Consider the following 21525-nt stretch of genomic DNA (forward strand, 5'->3'; position numbering starts at 1 on the left):
CTGTACTCTGTTTATCCACAGTGAGTAGTGAGATAGTAGTTACTCTGTAGCTTCTGTACTCTGTTTATCCACAGTGGGTAGTGAGATTGTAGTTACTCTGTACTCTGTTTATCCACAGTGAGTAGTGAGATTGTAGTTACTCTGTAGCTTCTGTACTCTGTTTATCCACAGTGAGTAGTGAGATTGTAGTTACTCTGTAGCTTCTGTTCTCTGTTTATCCACAGTGAGTAGTGAGATTGTAGTTACTCTGTACTCTGTTTATCCACAGTGAGTAGTGAGATTGTAGTTACTCAGTAGCTTCTGTACTCTGTTTATACACAGTGGGTAGTGAGTTTGTAGTTACTCTGTAGCTTCTGTTCTCTGTTTATCCACAGTGGGTAGTGAGTTTGTAGTTACTCTGTACTCTGTTTATCCACAGTGGGTAATGAGATTGTAGTTACTCTGTACTCTGTTTATCCACAGTGGGTAGTGAGATTGTAGTTACTCTGTAGCTTCTGTACTCTGTTTATCCGCAGTGGGTAGTGAGATTGTTTATCCACAGTGAGTAGTGAGATTGTAGTTACTCTGTACTCTGTTTATCCACAGTGAGTAGTGAGATTGTAGTTACTCTGTAGCTTCTGTACTCTGTTTATCCACAGTGAGTAGTGAGATTGTAGTTACTCTGTACTCTGTTTATCCACAGTGGGTAGTGAGATTGTTTATCCACAGTGAGTAGTAAGATTGTAGTTACTCTGTACTCTGTTTATACACAGTGGGTAGTGAGATTGTAGTTACTCTGTAGCTTCTGTACTCTGTTTATACACAGTGGGTAGTGAGATTGTAGTTACTCTGTAGCTTCTGTACTCTGTTTATCCACAGTGGGGTCCAGTGCCTCTCTGACATCCCTAGTCGTTCCGGGTCCACCGTGAGGCTGTATGACAACACTGGGGAGAAACCCGGCATCATTTACTCCGCGGACGCTCAGTGTACATTGTTCTTTGGTGGAACGACCACGTCGTGCGTCAGAAAAACAGTGAGTTGTGAAAACCAAAACATAATATCGGAAGCTAGATTTTTTTCGTATCTAAGAGCTGAAAAATAAACTTTTATAGCAGATATTAATTTGGTCACTGTAATCAATGTTTGGTTTATTTTCCTAAATGAAACAACGTGTGACAAATTATAGCCCACTTATAAAAAATAAGTACAGATTATTAAAGTAAATTATTAGTTTGGGAGCTTGTATGGACAAATGAACATAATTTTCTCACTGAGTGCGATGTTCGTGACTTTGAGATGGCGTTCAGCAAACAACGTCATTTACTTCGTTTAAATCGAAATAAAAAGTTAATTCGATGAGATCAAATCGATTCGTGGGCAGTGAGTTTGCGCCTGTCGCTGTGATTATGGCTTAATTTGTTCTCATCCGCAGCATCCTTGTCGTGCGGACTGCATCAATCCCAATACACATCAGTGTACTATTGTGGCGGCGTCGTTTGCTGACGGAACAGAATGCGGCGGGAGAAACGTAAGTTAATGGTCGTCAGGCTCCGCCGTCACCATTTTTTAAAATCTCTCAGTTCAGCCCTCAACTCAGATTCTTAAAAGAAATGTACATTTTAGGTCAAATGTCTGACTAAGTAATGACTTGAGGAAATTTTATGACGGCGGTTCCAGAATGCTTATTTACTAGGGATAATAATTATAGATTTTCCAGAAAACTTAAGTATAAAAGTATGTCACATTAGTATCGGTCTATGCTTTAGTGGTGTATTAATGGCCAGTGTGTGTCTATGGGACGGAGCGGACCACGAGCCGTAGACGGCAGCTGGTCGAGTTGGGAGTCAGAATGGTCCGGATGTTCTAGGAGTTGCGGGGGCGGGGTGACACTAAAGAAAAGAACCTGCACCAACCCGGAGTAAGACTTCACGGAATAAAATACTAATGACATTTGTGTTGTAATGTGAATCTAATAGTTTTCCAATAATGTTATTTTGATTCAACTAGACCGAGATTTGGTGGGCGAGAGTGTCCGGGAAAATCATATCAAGCGAAGCTTTGCAATCTTCAGGTACAACCGACATTAATTTTACCGGCATTTTATTGTAAACATGTTTTCCTCGGCAATGAATAAATACAAAATTGCAGCTGAAGTGTTCTCTATTTTACTCATTAAATTGGCGTCATTTTTCAGCCCTGTGTGACTAGTCAACATAATTTCAAAGAGGAACAATGTTCTGCCACAAACAAAAATCCAGTTCATGGAAAAAGATACCATTTTGTTCCATTTACGGAAAGCGAATCTGGTTAGAAACATTAAAGTATTCATGTAAAGAATTAAAACAAAATATACTATCAAAAATGATATTCGAGTTGATAAATATTTTTACGTAATTGAATCCTAGTAGTCTTGACATACATGTAGTAATCAAAATCCAGACATAAAGAAATCATAGTCTTTTATATTATCACGAGTTCAACTTTGATTGCTTTCTGTGTAAATTTGTACAATATTTTACACAACTTTAACACACGTTAACAACTGCTTTTTTTATAAAAAAAAATCCCCATGACATCATTAAGAATATAAGGTTATATTGTGATAGACTGTAAGCTGACGTGTCGGGCGTTGGATGACAACCTTGTTTATACACGGGCCGAGGCGTCAGAGGACGGGACGATGTGCCGTGCCGCCGGGGCAGCGTTCGAATCTAGATGTGTCAAAGGAACATGCGAGGTAATGACTGAAGAGAAACATGAAAAGTAGTACTAGTACCCATCCCAAAAAAAACTTCAGCATCTTAAGAGGATGCCCCAGAGTCAATATTTTAGGAAAGTTTTTGTATTTTTGCATGGATGAACTCTACGTTAAATACGTTTTAAAATGACAGTAGATCTTTTGGGTTGAAGGTTGAAATCAGTGCATGGTGCATCCCTGGGGCATAAACAGCTAAGCCATCATTTTTAGGCTATATCTCGTCGATCTTCCTCATTTCTTTATCGATCTTCTCCCTTTCTAAATCTATATTTATAATGTAAATATATGTAAATCACCAATACTAACTAAGCATTATCAAATAGATACGGACCCAGTAAATGGAAAATATAAAGCACTAGAAATGACACCCGATATGAACGTTGACCTAAAGTTCTAAAAAAAAATAACACGTAAAATTTTTAGCTTTTAGATTTGAGTATGTTCCTTCATCTGTGTACAGAGCTCTCATTCTAAAGGAGATTAATACAATCTATAAGTGGATAAAACCACCCAGCCCACCTTAACTACAAGTTGAATCATTTTTCTTATAGATTAATATTATACCCTTGAAATGATTGGCATTTGATCGGCAGTCCAGACTGTGGAGTTTGTGAAAATACGTTTTCAAATTACATTGTAAATTGTTCACAGGTTTTCTTTTCGCCCAATCAGTTTTTAACAGATTTCGCCCATTTTGAATTTGACCTTATACAACGATTGGTTGAAGAGAGGTAACTTGCAGTTATGAAATAGCCCTTTTTAAATTAGCCCACCGAATTGGGAAAATAAAACGGAGAAGAGGGTTTTTCTCCTTATAGTACTTGTAAAGTACTATCTGTGCATCTTTGGCGTCTTTTAATATGTTTTACGGACCGTAATATCCATTTAATTTTGTAACAAATCGGACTTACCTTCAAACACCGAGGATAGGGTTATTGTTATTGAGTTTATCAGGCTCGATATCATTGTAGGCTTACTTTCTAAGATGTAATCTTTTAAAAACGTATGATATAATTAAATTAACGGATAAATAATTCAAATTTTCCCTTATATGTCAACTTTAGTGGCGTCGGAAGGGCTATACTTGAAAAAATGGAAAAAAGGAAGATGGTTATGGTTATGTCTAACCCTCTAGTTCCGAAGCCTATGAACTTTATAATGTCTCTTATTGTAGATTATTGCCTGTAATCTTCAGTGCAAAGCACGTGGAAGAATTATTTTGAGTTTGATTAAAGATTTTCTTATGTAATTATTTCTAGGGTTTTGGTTGTGATGGCGTTTTGGGATCAAACGCAAAGTTTGATAACTGTGGATTATGCAATGGAGCAGGCAACACGTGCACAGGCCACACTGGAAAATACAAGGAAAACAACCCTGGAGGTAAACATTAACCGTTGAAAACTTTCTGTAAATGAGTTCACTATCATAACCATGAACACATAAATAGTTCATGGAGACATGCTAAGCGATTAAATAATGTTGATGGATCTTTGTTGATAGGATACCATGCCGTACTCACACTTCCGGTTGGCAGTACGGGAATTACAATCCAAAACAAGAATGGATTTTGCTTTATGGGTAGGCAAAATAGAAACTCTTGAAAATCATTTCAAAATTTATTAAGATAGCAGTTTTCAACGACTAAATGAGAATTTGCAGGATTTTTTTTTTTGTGGAGAAATTAAATCCGTAACTTAAATTTTGTAAAACTTAGGTGTGAAAATAAACGGACGAGGTATATTCGGACAGAACAAACAGAAGGCGTTGTCGGGAACGTACGGTGGATCGAGGGTACTGATAGAATACCAGGCAACACCCGAGAAAATCCATATTATTGGACCAACAACAGCAAGCGTGAAGATTGAAGTATGTCGGAATCATTATCTATAATTATAGTTAAAACTGTATATGTTAAAATTGTATAAGTAACCATATGTTTTGCGGTATTTATCATCTTACATTAAGGTGTATCAAAAATACGACGCCACACAATTCATGGGAGTGTCACCAGATATAACATACTCTTATTACACACCACATGGTGGCGCGTCCAGTCATGACTTCAAATGGGCTGTGGTCACCAGCCAATGCAGTGCCACGTGTGGAACAGGTAAGCTAAAAACCAACAATCAACTCCTTTCATATATTTTATGCTGACTCAAAACCTAGAATAATTTTTTTCATCTAATAATACTCGGAATAAAATGAAAAAATTGATAGTTTTTTGATCGTCTTTTTATATGAAAAAAAATTGGTTTAATCTTGGGTATTTTCCGGATCTGTAATGCAAAAAGTTGATTTCATTAACATATCCTATAACAATTAAGCATATAACTATGTCAAAATTGTACACAGACTACTGTGTCATGGCGTAAGAAAAGAAATTTATTGTCTACTTACGATATGGGTAGCAAATACTTTATTGTGTACTTAAGATTTGGGTTGCAAAGGACCAAACATATGATTAGTGAATGCATGTATATTTTTGAATCATGAACTTTTTTTGCCAATTTACCTTTATAGGAATACCATGTCCGATGTTTTCTTTCCTTTCTATAAAAATCATTTTAAATATACATTCTTTTAAATATAAATTGTAATTCTCACAAGAACATAAAAAAATGAAGGTCAAATGAATGTTTAAGGAAAACAGTCAAGAACCGCCAAATGCATCAGGATCAGCAACAACGCGCAAGTGGAGGATTACAAGTGTGACCTGTTCCTGAAACCCTCAGAAATCTCTGTGTACTGCAACATCCAAGCCTGTCCCCCAGAGTGAGCATATTTTTGCATTGTTTGTAATAAGAAATGCATAGAAGCACAATTTATTCTGACGAATTGCATACAATCGCAAGGAACTTTAAATAAAAATAGTTAAACTCACTTCGGTATGAAATGTACTGAAATCATTGTAGTTAAAGTTCAGAACATCATATGTATCACAATCTGATGTCTTTTAATTTGAGACAAATTTCCTCCGCAAAAGGTGGCATGCTTTTTCATGGGAAACTTGCAGCAAGGAATGTGGTGGCGGAACTCGCACACGGAAAGTGCAGTGTGTAACCATACAGCGAGGGGAATTCACCGCGGTATCGGAAAGCCGGTGTAACGCCGCGAGGAAACCTGCTCTCAGCGGAGCCTGTAATACGCAGGCTTGTGAGGTCACTGGTACGGTTTTCAATATTTAAATGGCTTTTTATTGCTTTGTGTGGTTAATTGCTTTCAAAATGTCAAGAAAATTGCTTTCCTCAAGGTATACAACTTATATTAGTCAATCATGTTTAAAAATTTCATCGCTGATTTTTATGCTGATAGCGCCTTTAATGTCACATGTAAAACCCTACTTTTGATTTTGCTGTTTTCTTGAGAGACCTATTTTTTTTTTAAAAAAACCCCTAGTTTTGAGTAGCCTCTATTCCCACTTAGCTTTTATTCGATTCCTATTAAAGAACATGGGCGATGAAGGCGGGTTAACTACCTAGACCCTGTCAAAATAAACTGATGAGAAAGCAAAAAATAAAATTAACAATATACATGTATCTCGTATATCATACAAAAATTTGATTCAAATTTTGCCTTTGTAAAATCAAAATATTGATTTTAGTACAATGATAATAAAAACATAAATTAAAACGTACATGTATTGATAAGATTTGGCGAACTCTTCAGATGGTATCATTTAATCGTTTCCAATTCTTTTGCTCTTCATAATTCTGTCAAGGCGTATTTAAGGTTTTTTTTTCATAAAATCAAAATTGTATTTTTTTCGAGCTTTGTTTTATTCGCCCATGTTCTATACACTGTATATTGATGTTCTGACAAAGACCCATTCTTTTGCTTTGATTGTGTGTATTGCTTATTCTCTGGAAAAGGTGCCTGCTTAGATAAATTGGACTGTCGTGCCTATGGAAATCAAGTGTGTTCCAACTATCCTGAGTGGACCCAGTTGAACTGTCCAAAACATTGTCATTTATGCCCCGAAGGTAGTTATCCTTTAGCTCCGTATATCTACATGTTTTGCTTTTATAGACTTTTTTGAAGTTGTTAGAAAAAGCTTTACCACCTCCCTCTCTCTCTCTCTCTCTCTCTCTCTCTCTCTGTTGGTGTTTGATCTCTGACCTTTGTGACCCCTGACAGGCAAGCCCTGTGAGGACTTAGAAGACTGTCCGGCTTACGGAGACAACGTTTGCAAAGAGTATAAAGACTGGGCCCAGGTCAACTGCAGAAAACACTGTGGCTTCTGCAGCAGTGCGGGTAACCAATGGTGTTTGATTGTGATGGCGACTGGTTTTACAAACTAGCAATTCCAACTCATTTTTAGTTTAAAAAAATATTTTCAGCACATTATGGTATAAGGAAAACTCATGGTTCATATAAAATTACAAGTTCAAATTCTCATAAGTACATGCATATACTGGTAATTCTTTAGGTTTACTAGCTGTATTCAAAGTCTTAAAGAAACAATTCTGTTTATATAAAGGTAACGTGAATGTTGGGAGTTGCTCAGACAAAGTCAACTGCGACGATTATCAAGACGATATTTGTACAAACCCAACGTATGCAAAATGGTCCAAAGAAAACTGTCCAAACTATTGCAAATTGTGCAGTAAGTTGTACAAAGACATTTTTACTCAAAAAAGTCTTCAGAAAAGAATGCATGTTTAAGATAGATCACTGCATCAAGATTTACAGTTTTTATGACACAACGTCACAAGATGGCGATTGGGATGTTTTAAATTGTTTGTATCAATCAATTTGGTTGAAAAATCATCATATCACCTGTTAAGGTATCGGGGTAATGATTTTCTTATTCATCTTACGCTTTTGTTCATATATACTAACTGAATTAAATTAAAAATCACAGTATCATACTTTTTCTTGCGCAATTAATTATATAATTCTCACGATATCTTTTATAATCAAGTAATTTTCTAATGATGTGAGATACAACTTCAAGATGCAGTGAGCCAACGTAAATAATTAATCAATCTTTGGTGTCTTTAGCACAGAGCACCACCAGTAGCCCGCATGGACAATCCAACACCGGTAATACTAACACACAGTCGTCCAATGACCCCTGCCAAGACAAGGTCAAATGCAATGAATATGGCGATGACGTATGCACGACTCACGGACCATGGTCCCACCAAAACTGTGCTCGGCATTGCAAATTTTGTCAACGTAAGAAAAAATATGTTTTTGGGTGAGACAGTAACGTACACATTGTCGACGGAAGCTGAAAATTATTACCTTATTTATTGTTGTGTTTTTTTTCTTTTAAAGGACATGCAGTAACCGCGTTAAAAATTCGAAAACTATTGATGGTCGCTTAACAGCCATATGCTTTACCATTATAGCACGTCTTTATCTGTTTGCAGCATGCAGTGACGTATTACCCGATTGTGCTGATTACGGGAAGAGTGCTTGTACTGGAGACTATGAGAAATGGGCCAAAGAAAACTGTAAATCGTACTGTAACTACTGCGACGGTTAGTACTTTTTACTTAAGTTCTTTGCAACATTACTTATAGATATAACATACTAACGATGAAAATGGTCATTTGATTTACAGAAATGGTTATTATACTTATGTTATGTATTCATGTAGCTGTAAATGCAACCACAAGCACTAGCACTGCACATCAAGGGACTTCACATCAAGAAACCAATAGCAACGGCAACCATGTCCAATCGTCTTCCTCTAACACCGCTAGCAGCGACCCCTGTCGGGATGTAGAGAAATGCAACGAATATGGGGATGATATTTGTACTAATTATGAGCCTTGGGCAAGGAAGAACTGCGCGCGTCACTGCAAGTTCTGTGAACGTGAGTAAAATTCATTGTAATTCAGAACTCTAACTCTATTCATACTTGGATAGTATCTTGAAAAAAATATTGATAGCGTATGTTCACCCCCTTGAAAGGCAATGAAATACATGTGTTGATTTGCACTATACAAGTTCTCGAATTAAGAATTACGTGCTCAATAAACTAAGCATTTTGCTTTAACGTAAAGTTAAAGTGGTTACAAATACGCCTTAATCTTGAATTAGGTTGTGTCATGCAAGAAAATTTTATATTAATTAAACTGGTAACAAATGGTGTCGTATACTGTAAAACATCTCATTTATACTTTTAAGGATGAATTTCATTAAGTTCCTTCGCATGTTATATTGTCAGTGTGAAGGATTTAGGATATCCTTTATTAAAATTCGACTATTTTAGGTACGTGCTGTTATCAATTCTTTAGATTCCTTCTTTAAAATCCCCATAAATAAGATCATTGCATCTAATATTAGAATGTTTATTATTCTGGTTGGTCGATATGCGTCTAGATACATGCGGTATTTCCGGTCTACATATTTATTGACAGTTTATACAGTATATATTTAGATAAAGTTAACTTCCAAAAATATCCAGCTCAGAAATTTTCATTAATCATCTTTCAAATATTCATTTTTTAAAAATCATAATGACTCCTTATCCTGCATTTAATGAGAAGATTATCAGTGTTTATTATCAAATAATTTTTTCAGCATGCAAAGATGCTTTGTCTGACTGTGCCGCTTATGGAAAAAAATCCTGTTCAGGTGTTTACGAGTCGTGGGCCAGAAAGAATTGCAAATTGTTCTGTAACTACTGTGGAGGTATGGTCAATCTAGAAGAAGAAAAAGGCTATCAGTAGCTACAGATGATCTTGGGTCTTTATAATATCGGGTTTGGGTTATTGTAGGCGATTCCGGCACAACTACACATAGAACTACTCAGGTGGTCACTACTACACCTCGAGCAACTACTGTGAGTACAACTCACGCCGCCAGTACCGATCCCTGTAAGGACGTTGAACGATGCGAGGAGTACGGAAGTGACGTATGCACTGCTTACGCTTCTTGGTCCAAGATCAACTGTCGACGTCATTGCAAATTCTGCCAACGTAAGTTCAGTTACAAATGATATTCACTTATAAAGGGTTTTCTATATTTTCTTTACAACTTTAACGGAATGTATCATCATCGGAAAATAAAGTAAGAATTTGCATACAGACACTCAAACATACAGACTTCGTAAATTACACTTAAATGAATATTTCTCACAATAATTTGGTATTACAGCTTGTAAAGATGCGATCACAGACTGTGCAGACTACGGAAGGCAGGCGTGTACGGGGGGTTATATACCATGGGCCAAAAAGAACTGCAAGCTTTATTGTAACTTCTGTGATACTGATAGCACGAGTAAGTAAAAGGGCCATATATTTTCATCAAATATATTTAAAAAACAGAACAAAACAAATCACGATCTAAGTAATGCGGTTTTATTATCATTGAGCCCATATTACTTTTATCGTGATCTGTTTTTTATGGCAGTATAAAACTTGTTAAAAATTTATTAATGCAAGGCGTATTTAGATTTTTAACATCAATTTAGCATTTCCCATCCTTTCTATATTGTATGATAAACTAAAATAAATGATAACTACTGACAATTAAAGTCGCAAGTCATCGCCAGTTAGGAAAAATAAGGATTGGATGAACTGCTTTCAAATGCATCTCATTTGATCTTTGACATTGACAATGCGTTTATTGTTTCGTGATCGATGTAAAACTTAATACTTCCTATTAGGTAACCTTCACGTTTATACATGAATAATTGCCATCCCTACAACAAATCGTTTTCACTCTTTTGAAATATTAATATATATGTTTTGAACAGAAGTGTTTAGGTTGGGCATCTGCTTGTTTTTACAATGAAACTACTATACATGTAGGAGTTTACATTGGGAACAACTTTTTTAAAACAGATATTGGTTATACTAATAAACAAATAATTCAACACTATTGTAACGGGCAAATGCATTAGAGAGTATAAAGTTTTGATAAAGTTGTTTCCAATGTGAACTGCTTTAATATCACTGTGAAAACAAGCAGGTGCCCTGCCAAAATATTTCTGTTCTAAACATTTAGATTTTTTAACATTTCAATCACTATAAACGTAATATTCTTTCATTGATGATTCAGCGACCACAACGTCTACCACCACAACCACCACGACAACGACGCCACCACCGACTACAGTGGTGGTCAGCAGCGATCCGTGTCGCGACAAAATCGACGACTGTGACGAATACGGGGCTGACGTTTGCACAGCGTACGGTGCATGGGCCAAAACCAACTGTCAACGTCACTGCAAATTCTGCCAACGTACGAATTATTCTTAGACTTAAAAATTAAAATATTTCATCTTTTGTAGTGTTTCCAACGCAATATTTGCTTGTTTATTAAGCTAGACTGCTAAGAACATGCTTGTAAAATCTTATGGTCTACATTCTTTTCAGCATGTACCGATAAACTGCCCGATTGTGCAGGTTACGGAAGGAGCGCTTGTAGGGGGCAGTATCTTCCCTGGGCACGAAAGAATTGTCCGCGCTACTGCAATTTGTGTGGCTCGAGGAAAAAGCGTACGTCGACTTTCTAATAATAAATGAATTTTAGGTTGGGCATCAATATTATCAGTTGTAAAAATCTGGCTTTCCAGAGAATATTTTTCAATAAAAATCCTACTTAGGATTTTTTGAACAAAAATGCATTCCTTTGTGTGGTAGCACTTGACAAATATTGCCTTTTTACTGGGCAGTTTTTAAAGTTTTTGCAAATTATAGTTATAAAATATAAATCCCTGAGAGAATTACTAGTAGCCCACTCAGCAGAGGGTCAATGAACTTGAAAAAATGTGACATTGTTGTACTGTGTACAGGAAAAAATTCGGGCGCGTTTAATTTCGCCCCTTTCGCCAAGGTCAGCGGGCAATTTTATGACTGGTCAAATGTTATCTCTCTTTAAACACAACTGGGCGAATTCAAGACGGGGCAAAACTGTTTGCAAGTGTAGAAGGGCGAAATTTACACTGGGCGAAAATAACCATGTTCACAGTATTTGTTCCAAAAATTGTGGCCTGGCTTTCAAATTTCGTTAAAATTGTATAAAATACACATATGTCCTGGATACTTTCTTTAAGACAATCAGAACAATTTTTTCAGGTGATTTGTGGAGAGCCGGAATGAATACACCAGAGAAAATAAATACAGTAATCAGAAACAGCGCCGACCCAATGGGGAATAACGAAGCAGACCGTTTAGAAATGGATTTGATGCATGCAGATGACAGAAACGAAGATATTTTAATTCCGGATAAAATTTCGGACAACAACGATTTGAAAGCACCCGAATTGGTGGTAGAATCTCAGAATCTGGTCCCGTCCAAAGTCCACCGCATTCCTCAAATCGTAAACTCAATAGGGGATGTTCCGAACGAAGGGGGAGGGTACAATCTCCAGCCTGTAGAGGAATATTCGGAGGGGCGTGTCCCCGCTCAGACAAACGGAAGTGAAACAGGGCAGGTCCCACCAGGAGAGGAAGTCAGTGTGCTTGATGAAGTTCAAAAACTTGAGAAGCTGGTGGACGATAACATAAAAATGTGATGTCGAAAGAATCTCTAAAGGAATTGGACTCTTGTTTAAATATTTAGATGTTTTATTTATAAAAAATGGTTTTCAATCTGAGAGTTTTATCAGAGCTGTTGTTAGTAAAATAGTCAGCAAATACTGCATGTTTTGATTTTATTTTTATTTCCATTCACTGTTATGTGTTGGGTTTTCAAAAAATATGGAAAAAATCTAGTCACTGGTTTGAAATGGATAACATCCGTTACGTTTAAAATCACAGAATTTTACATTTAATAATAACAATCTTTGCTATAGTTAAATTTAAAATTATGTGATTTTAAACTGGTTTATTCCAGATTGTCCTAGGCTGTAAACTGTTTTCAGTTGTAACCATATGCTTTAGAGAATTGAGTATCAAATGATTTACCGCCGATGACCAACTGTTTTAACGCAGTTGTAAATATTAAAAGCGTCTTAAGTTTTCAGATAGAAGAAGATATAATATACATTCACTTCAAAAGTAAGGAATTATAATAAGTTTAAAAGTTGTTAACAAGTTTCTTTTCTTTTTTAAAGGAGGCTGGGGTCAACAAATTCACCATCAGGTCTGTCATATTTAGGCCATAGACTAACATTTAGTACAGAAGAAATCCAAGTATTTTAGCTTTAAGACCATTTTTATATCTTTATACAAAGCTCTAAAGGCGGTAAATAGAGCCTTAAACTGGTCACCACCATTCAGCTTTCTTGTATACGTTTAAGGTCAAGATCTAGTAAATGATTCCAGAGTGTCTTTTTGGTGATAGAACCATTATGACGTTATAATTGATTTGAAGATTCGTTTTCCCGTACTTTACGCCTCTAAAGAAACAGTGTAGAAAATTTAACATTTTCATGACATTTTATGTTAAATCATGGGAAAAGTAGTCCCGATACTTATATTCATTTTAAAGAGGAAGTCAATGGCTTGTTTCATTCCGTTTATGGAGAGACTGTAGGCATTCTAGATATAATTTACTAGTCAAAAATGGACAAAACTCCGAAATTTGTTCCTCATTTCCTTCATATTTCATTGAAAATGACAGTTTTAAACATGATTTTTCATTGTGTATACCAAAGATTTTAGCCCCGGTATTATAACAGTTATTATTATGAAGCATCATGGAAAGGATTTATATCTTAAATTTTATAAACCTGTAGGCACTTTTCATTTATACATCTTGACCTTAAGACACGCCAAATTCACAAAAATGAGCTAATCATAGTTTCACAGTCGATAAACTAGGTTTAACGGTTGTAAACTATAGTTTACGAACAAAAAAAAACTATAGTTAACGACGATAATCTGTATTTCACATCTGTAAACCATAGTTAACGCGATCATCTGTGTTTCAGAGGTGTAAACCTAAATTAACACCGAAAACAGCAATTTGCGATTGCAAAACATAGTGTATCTGATAAACATAGTTTCAAGAGTGTGAAACTATGATTAACAACATTTAACCATAGTTAACGAACGCAAATTATCGTTTACAGATGTGAATCTATATTTAAAGCAAAGTCTATCGTTAAAGCAATACGAGCTTTATTTTTTAGATTTTTATTTTGCTGCATAAACCTGCTAGTATGATAAGTCTGCATATAAATAAAACTTTTATGATAAATAAGTTTTGAAAAAATCAAAAATTTTTGTCAGAGGAAATATTTCTCCTCTTAAACCGGCCCCTGTCCCACCGGAGCTGCGTTCTCACGGCGATCCCGCTGCGTCCTTAGATAATGTAAAACGCCAAGGTAAACGCAGTAGAGTCTCCTAAAGCAACGCAACGGCATCTCCGTCCGTCGCGGTGGGGTCGCCTTGAACATTAAGAACGCCATGCGACGGCACGCACTTAGAACATGCATAAAGTACGCGCTGTGGCTCGGCGTTCTGATAAACACGCCGTAGAAGCGGAGTGAGGTCGCCGTGACAGCGCCGTAAGATCTCCAACAGCGCCACGAGAGCTCCGTCGGCGCGCTCAAGGTACGCAGCTAATCGCAGTGTAGACGCAGTGATAAGTCAATTGCGCTTGCACGGAGACCTCACGGAGTCCTTTGGGATCTCACTGCGTCTCCATCGCGCTCTCACTGCACATCCACAACGTTTGAACAAGTTGTTTTCCATTTAGCTGCATTCACACAGCGACCCCTAAGAGCTGTTGCTGCGTTCATCGCGCTCTCGTGACGTTTCTTCTGCGTTTATACCGCGCTTCCACGGCGTTTCTAGTGCGTTGTCACTAAGACCGCGAAAACTCGAAAAATGGCTGTTGTACAATAGCAAGCGATGTAATAATTATCAAACTGGATGTAGATGACTATGTAAAAAGTAGCATTTGCTAATATTCCAAGACCAATCAATGGACGTAGATGGAATTCATGCCATTTGGTTCTGATGTTTTCACATCTTTTCTCTGTTTTCTAACAACTAAATTAATAAATAACGGATCTTTTTTGTAGACCTGACTACTAAGAGTTTAATTCAGTCCTTCACAAATTGTTTAGAAGTAACTATGTTTCAATTACAATGTACCTTTTCATAAAATCAAAACAATTTTTTAATCATTTATTTACTAGTTGTTTGTTTCCCATACAATTGTACAAATTAATATTAACCTACCAAGAAGTACAGAACGTCTTGTGAGCGCAGTCAGCGCGCAGAGCACGCCGTGGACGCGCAGTAAAAACTCCTAGCACGTCATGAGCGCTCGGCGGAGACTCGGCGAGAGCGGAGTTAATCGCCAAGTAGAACTCCTTGGAAACGCAGTTACACGCCGTGGGAGCTCCGTAAGAACGCCTCGGTCGCCGTGACATTTCCACTTGTAAAATTTTCATATAAAACTGTACATTTTTTCTGAATTTTCCTTGCGATCCTACGGCGATTCCATGAATTTTACAACGCCGTGGGGACGCAGCTTGGTGTGACAGGGCCTTAAGGAACATATAGCAAATCAATTTTTGTACAGGACGACAATAATTAAATTTTGCTCCAATTAAGGCTTCTTAACGGTCTTTTCCACAAAAATTTGGCTTATAGAAATTTAAAAAAACCATGATATTTTGGTCATTTTGGTAGGAAAAAACATTTTGTCAAAAAAAAAATCTTCATGAAAATTGCAGCTCATATTGCTTTAACATTATTTGCAGACAGATAAACTTATTATTCGTTAATTATAGTTTACAACCATTAAATATAGTTTTACTGGTGAAAACTATAGTTTACGAATAGTTTACTATAGTTACCAGTCAATAAATCAAATTTATCAAATGTAAAACTATGTTTAGCTCATTTTTGTGAGTTTGGCGTGCCATATACGCGAACCAATTTTGAGGTAAGTAAATGCTGCCATATGTGTGTCTTTCCCCCCGCTCATTTAATGAAGAAATATATGGGATATAATAGATGATCATAAAGTGATAAACTCATAAGTCACGCACGGTGGCCACAAAAACTCAATAAATCGAATTTGTGTCGGCAGCCGTTATACGCACATAATATGCTATGCGCATTTTTTCTATATTATAGCAATATATATAAAAAAAAAATAGGTTTAAAATTTAAAAATAAAAACATATATGTATGTATCTTTTTGTTAAAGGTTAAACTTTTCTCCAAGACATGAAGCTAAAAGGGCTGGAGCTTATCCCCGGTTTCCGTGGTGTTAAACGAGTGGGAGTCATCGACTCCTCGAACTCCTGGATGGGACACCAGTCTGTCGAAGTTTAACCCCCAGATTCAGCCGGTATCCACGCAGAAAAAGTGTCTTGTCTAAGAACACAACATCAAGTGATCTCAAAGGGGCTCGTACCAGCAACCTTTAGTTTCTAGCCTAGCATCTATTATCACAGAGTCATGAGCTATTAGAACTGTTTTAATATGTACATGGAACTTGAATTTCTATCGGTGTTATTTATCATGCAATATAATTGATGTTTAAGTCACGTTTATTGTGAACTTTTTGGGTAGGGGTAATTACAACAAAATTTACGTTGCGGTCATTGTAAAGAACTCGACCCACAAACCATGAAAAATGGCCTAGTTTCAAATATTGAAAATTTTACCATTATATACTCTCTAGAATATGTGCTTCTTGGAAATGTTTTTCTTTTTTTAACATCTCTCATAGTTTTCTTGTAGAACGTCGTTAACTATGGTGTTATAAATTGTCAAGTCGGCTTATTTGCATGAAAATGATCACGATGCACAGTGCTGTGTACATGCATATGCATTATATTCAGCAAATAATTGAAAAATATGTATGCAGGGAAATCAAAATAGATAATTGTGTTAATAATTTTGTTAATTGCAATATGCTGCGGTAAAATTAAAAATAACAATATGGTTACATGTAACATGTTATATCGAGGGTCTTAATTTACAGGGTACATGTATAACCATGGCTGATGCACTAAAAAACATTTATGATCTCAATTATAACAATAATTTTTTTTTTTATTCAGAATGTATGATTAGAAAGGATTAATTGTATAATCAGTTTTTAAACTCAATTAAATTATTCAAACTATCCTTCTGGATGCTCTTTATTGATACACATGGACCATATGTGCACAGCAACGAAGTAAATCGACACCGCTTCCTGTAAAAACAATGTCGACTCGAATTTACTCGGGAGTTTTTGACAACAACATTTGCAGCGAACATCAGTATTCTAGCTACAATCCACATGAAAAGTGTAAGTATTTTAACATCAATATTTTCTTAATTTAATTTGTCTATTTTTTATGAAGCTTATAGCTTATTGAAGGTTATTTTTTATTAGCTTAATGCATGATCAAGTCAGTCGGTGTCGATAAATAAAACAAAACATATGCTGAGTTCTTAATCATTATATTATCCATAACCCAGAAATAAAAAAAAAACAATGATGTGTATTAAATTGATATAAATAATATTTGTCAGGAAAGATGAATAAATTAAATGCCAGTAGATCATGGTTGATTAGCTTATGAAAATTAATTACAGGAGTAACAGGATATGTATTAACATGCATTTTTCTGACATTACAGTTATTACAATTATATATACAAAGTATTTGAGTATTAAAACATTAAATTGCTGCAGAAATAATACATTGAATCATTTACATATCAATTGTTTATGCATGATATAAGTGATAACTCTCTCTCTCTCTCTCTCTCATCAATAAAATACATGTTAATGCTCATTCATTCACTCTCTCTCTCTCTCTCTCATCAATAAGATATATGCTCTCTCTCTCTCTCTCTCTCTCTCTCTCTCTCTCTCTCTCTCTCTCTCTCTCTCTCTCTCTCTCATCAATACAGATTGAACAATTAAACAAAACATTAGTTTATCAAAGTCAACATACAATGAAAAAACAGAACAGTACAGGTAAATGTACAACTTAAACTGGACATACTTGTCACACATCTACTCCTCTGGTCCACTTTCATCACTTTCACTGGAGCTGTCAGAGTCATCCACCAGTGTGGCATCGTCAACAAACTCCCCCCAGTCTCGCACTCCCAGTTTCTCATCTCTTTGATGGCGAGCATGTCCCAGATACCAAAGGATGGCAGCAACATGGGAACACATACCCACAACACGAGCACCAGCCCTGCACTTGCAGTACCAAGCCTTGACTTCACCCTCACCATACTGTATCCACAATAGGTAGGATCTTGATGACACATGACGACTCTGCAGTTTTACACGAAGAAGGCCTGGCTCCTCTCTGTGGACCTGGATGCTGCAGTCTCCCTCTATATGTTCTTGGGCGTAGGATGGTGATAGACGCAGTTGGTATACACCGCATGTGATGGCTCTAAGTTGTTCCTCATCCATGTTTGGAAAGTCCAGTAAGTCATCAGTCTCCTTCCAGCATACTGATCGTCTGTCTAAATGGTTTTCTTCTACATGGTGCTGAAGGGTATTCACCTGCTTGGAGAGAAAAACCATTTTTGCACCAAGGGCCTGGTCTTCTTCAGTGTCTCCACTAGCAAGGGGTTTTAGGTATCTGAATTAAAGTAAAATTGAAGTGAGTAATGAGTTTATCATGTGTGTATTTTTTTAACTAAACTGTATTTAAAAAAATACAAGGCTTAAAAGTTATAAGAAGAAAACTCCCTTATCTATTTGATATAACGGTATTACATATTCATAGCAAAATAATAGAAATACATGTACAATTGATACTCAATTTTTTAAAATATTTATTAAAAATTTCAAATCTAGCAAGTTTGAGTTTGGATTTCATAAATAAAAGACCCAGTAGATTTTTATATATTCATCTTTATATATTTATAATATTTGGTATTAACTTGCCTATTGCAAATGGCACACACAATCCTGACAAAGTCACCAATGTAGGGAATTTGACTGGAAGGTAGGATGTGTCTTAGGTAACGCCATTGCTTGATCCTAGCGTTGGCAGACTCAACAACCCAACGTATCTGTGAAACATAGTATGGAACATATAGTCATAATTATTAATAGGATTTTCTTTCATTTCTCAAACATAAATGGTACTATTTAGGTTAGAAGGTTATTTACAAGCGTTAATTTATTTTACAAATATATCTTATATTGAAAGATATACTGATACTAATTATATTTCATACCTTTGTCACTAATCGACTGGTGTTTGCATTTTCTGTCGACATCTGCTTATCTCCTTTGTTAAGGAATGATGGCATTTTGGCATTAATCCCCATCTGCTCCAGACAATCCAAGGAATCCCTAAATCCACGATCAACCACAAATATGTCCTCCTCCTGTACCCAACTCCGAATGTCCTCAAGGTTGCTGTGCATTATGTGGTTAAGGATTGTAGCATCATTGTTTCTAGCAATATAAGGACCCAGTACTGACACAAAGTAACCTGTTGTGGATACAATAATCATTGGCTTCACCAGTGGCCGTCCTTTGTGAAGACTGAATGACTGTCGTTGAAACTTGAAATTGCCACTTTTGTGTATGTATATATATAAGTACCATCAAGGACAAGTATTGCTGGCTGGGAAACTGTATCACCAAGAATCATCTGGGCCAGAGGTCTTGTGTGCTCCTGAATTATCTGTTCCCTGGTAACATGTCCAAATCCTAGATTTTCGGCTACAAATCCACCATTCATCAGCACTGTCCGTATTGATTTCACACCTCTATGTACACTGGATTTGGATATGTTAAATAGAGTGGACAGAATTCGATTTGACTCCCCTCCTCTTAATTTCATTAAAAATATGGCCAAGGTTGTCCGCACTGTTCTTACTGGAGTGACCTTCACTTTCCCCTCAACATACTTCAGTAAGTCCTCAAAGGCTGTTTTTGGAATTCCAAGCAGACTTTGGTAATCTGTTGAAGCAAGATTCCCGCGGCTATCAAAGTCTAATCTCGTCCTCTCCTTCTTTAAAACCTCATTCCGCAAAAACTTAACTAGTTCTGTGATTCCTGTCTTATTAAATAAAGTAGAATCAGATAAAGGATTGAGATCGTCTATATTCTGTTGTAGGTGGTTTGGACAGCAGCGAGCTCCAGCAGGGATGATGACCTCTTTAGTGATGAAGATGTGATGTCTTACACCTACTGGAACTACAACCAGCTTTGGACCTTGGCGCTTGCACATGCAGCATGAAGCATGTCCTCTAGATGTGCTGGGAAATGGGAGAGGAATGGATGGAGGACTGAATGGAGGAGCTTCAGTGGATTGTGCTGGAACCTGCTGTACCCTGCTGGGCATACTGGTTTTCCTTTTGATGTGATGCTGGCACATACATCTGCATTTGTTACAGAGAAAGTCACTGTGTGATGGAGTCCTTCCTGTTAGTTTGGCAATAAAAGCTCTATTTCTAGAGGATATTGTGTGCCTATCCTTCTGTCTTACTCTATTAGGACAGTTGAAACAGCCATAGTGTTTCTGACCAGAACCTGGCATTTCTGAAATATTTATTTTAATAAAATACAATGTTAAGGGAAAATATAAAAACACACAGTAATGTATTATACTCTGTCTAAAGTTTCTGCTTCCACCATTTTTTTTCTTAATATTTTGATTATCAATCAATTGTAATACCTTTTTTATCGAATTACCAATCGGTCCATTTACTAAAATGAAAAGGGTCCAGATTTTCTGTTCTTATATGCCCTTTTTCTGTTTAGAGTTTTAATAAACAACCAAAATAAGAAAGTCTACGGGGATTTTGCATAATTGCAAACAAAATGAGTTCCCAGATCAGTAAGTTGAAAAAGTGTGCAAGGTGTCCCAAATACTTTGGAATGGAGAAAGATTTAAACATTTTCCATTATTAATTTGTTTTCTTTCATGTTAATATTTCCAGGTAAAAATTGTGAAGAATCAAATTGTGAATGACAAAATTATAATTTTCTCCTTGTTTCAATTTGTCAGGTATTTGTACCGGTATTATCTTTAAAATTCATAAAAAATGGCTGGAAACTGTAACATGAGACAGACTATAAAATGTATACAAGAATATGCTGCAAATCATTTATAAATTTGCAAATTTTATGTAGCTTAACAATAACACATAAAAAAATTGGGGGGGGGGGGGGGGGGTGTTACAATATGCTGATATTTTGATGTGCTGTTCATTTTCTTTTTTTAATTGATAAACATTTCCTGTTGTCAAGTTCATTTCCACAATATTGAATAAAGGTAATTGTACAGTGTAGTATAAAGAAATTCATTTTCATTGTTGTTTTTTTTAATATAGTTAAAATTTTGGATCCGCACCTGTTGGCCAATTCGAGTTATTGCCCTTTATTGAAATAAAAAAATAAATAAATAACAAACGTATATATCACATAGAAAACAAGGTATGATTAAAATTAATAAACAACATTTATCTCTCTGTGTTCTTTATCTGAAGTAGTCATACGAAGTTTCTCTCTCGTCCTTTTGTATGAGTTTTATTGTCATTTACAAGAACAAAAAGTGAAAGAAACTTTTTTTCTTTTCATTATGAAAAGTTCATATACATTTTTTTACTTTAAATGGAATTTGTTCATGTTTATAGAATGTTTGATTTATTTAGTATTTTAAACCGACGAATTGAAAATGGATAAGGAAATAAAGAGTATAAGTTGTATAGGTAATGCTACTCTGCTAAATCAGAGCGTGTTGGTGTATATGTATACATGGGTATGAGTAGAAGGATGTTCTGAACTTGTACGAAGCACAGAAAATAAACTGTCTGTTATATAATTATACATGCCTACTATATACATGTATACACTCTATGACTGATATTAACAAAAAAGTAAATAAGCCAAGAAGAAAACCGACATGACCCCCTGAGTGCTCAAAATGTGAACAGG

The 21525-nt window shown here is 36.0% G+C and overlaps 1 protein-coding gene and 1 pseudogene across 2 annotated transcripts in view; one reads left to right on the forward strand and one right to left on the reverse strand.

Annotated features, from left to right (window-relative positions):
• The window catches only part of LOC128155433 (A disintegrin and metalloproteinase with thrombospondin motifs 20-like), a 31195-nt gene extending 18856 nt beyond the window's left edge, over positions 1-12339 (forward strand). Inside the window, exons 11-34 of one of the 2 annotated variants that reach the window (XM_052817132.1) lie at positions 859-1012; positions 1412-1507; positions 1746-1897; positions 1987-2050; positions 2174-2285; positions 2586-2716; positions 3997-4117; positions 4238-4315; positions 4452-4603; positions 4703-4847; positions 5383-5512; positions 5724-5905; positions 6610-6720; positions 6875-6991; positions 7218-7343; positions 7742-7918; positions 8116-8226; positions 8346-8564; positions 9275-9385; positions 9472-9672; positions 9851-9973; positions 10757-10939; positions 11074-11196; positions 11776-12339. In XM_052817132.1, the coding sequence (XP_052673092.1) occupies positions 859-1012; positions 1412-1507; positions 1746-1897; positions 1987-2050; positions 2174-2285; positions 2586-2716; positions 3997-4117; positions 4238-4315; positions 4452-4603; positions 4703-4847; positions 5383-5512; positions 5724-5905; positions 6610-6720; positions 6875-6991; positions 7218-7343; positions 7742-7918; positions 8116-8226; positions 8346-8564; positions 9275-9385; positions 9472-9672; positions 9851-9973; positions 10757-10939; positions 11074-11196; positions 11776-12215 (3559 nt within the window). In that variant the 3' untranslated portion in view covers positions 12216-12339. The remainder of the gene's footprint in view (positions 1-858; positions 1013-1411; positions 1508-1745; positions 1898-1986; positions 2051-2173; positions 2286-2585; positions 2717-3996; positions 4118-4237; positions 4316-4451; positions 4604-4702; positions 4848-5382; positions 5513-5723; positions 5906-6609; positions 6721-6874; positions 6992-7217; positions 7344-7741; positions 7919-8115; positions 8227-8345; positions 8565-9274; positions 9386-9471; positions 9673-9850; positions 9974-10756; positions 10940-11073; positions 11197-11775) is intronic. The other variant, XM_052817133.1, reaches the window with a different exon arrangement.
• Positions 12340-17528: 5189 nt separating this feature from the next.
• LOC128155675 (uncharacterized) lies at positions 17529-20756 on the reverse strand (annotated as a pseudogene).
• Positions 20757-21525: the final 769 nt, after the last annotated feature.

This window comes from Crassostrea angulata, chromosome 7, assembly GCF_025612915.1.
Source record: "Crassostrea angulata isolate pt1a10 chromosome 7, ASM2561291v2, whole genome shotgun sequence".
Classification (NCBI taxonomy): domain Eukaryota; kingdom Metazoa; phylum Mollusca; class Bivalvia; order Ostreida; family Ostreidae; genus Magallana; species Magallana angulata.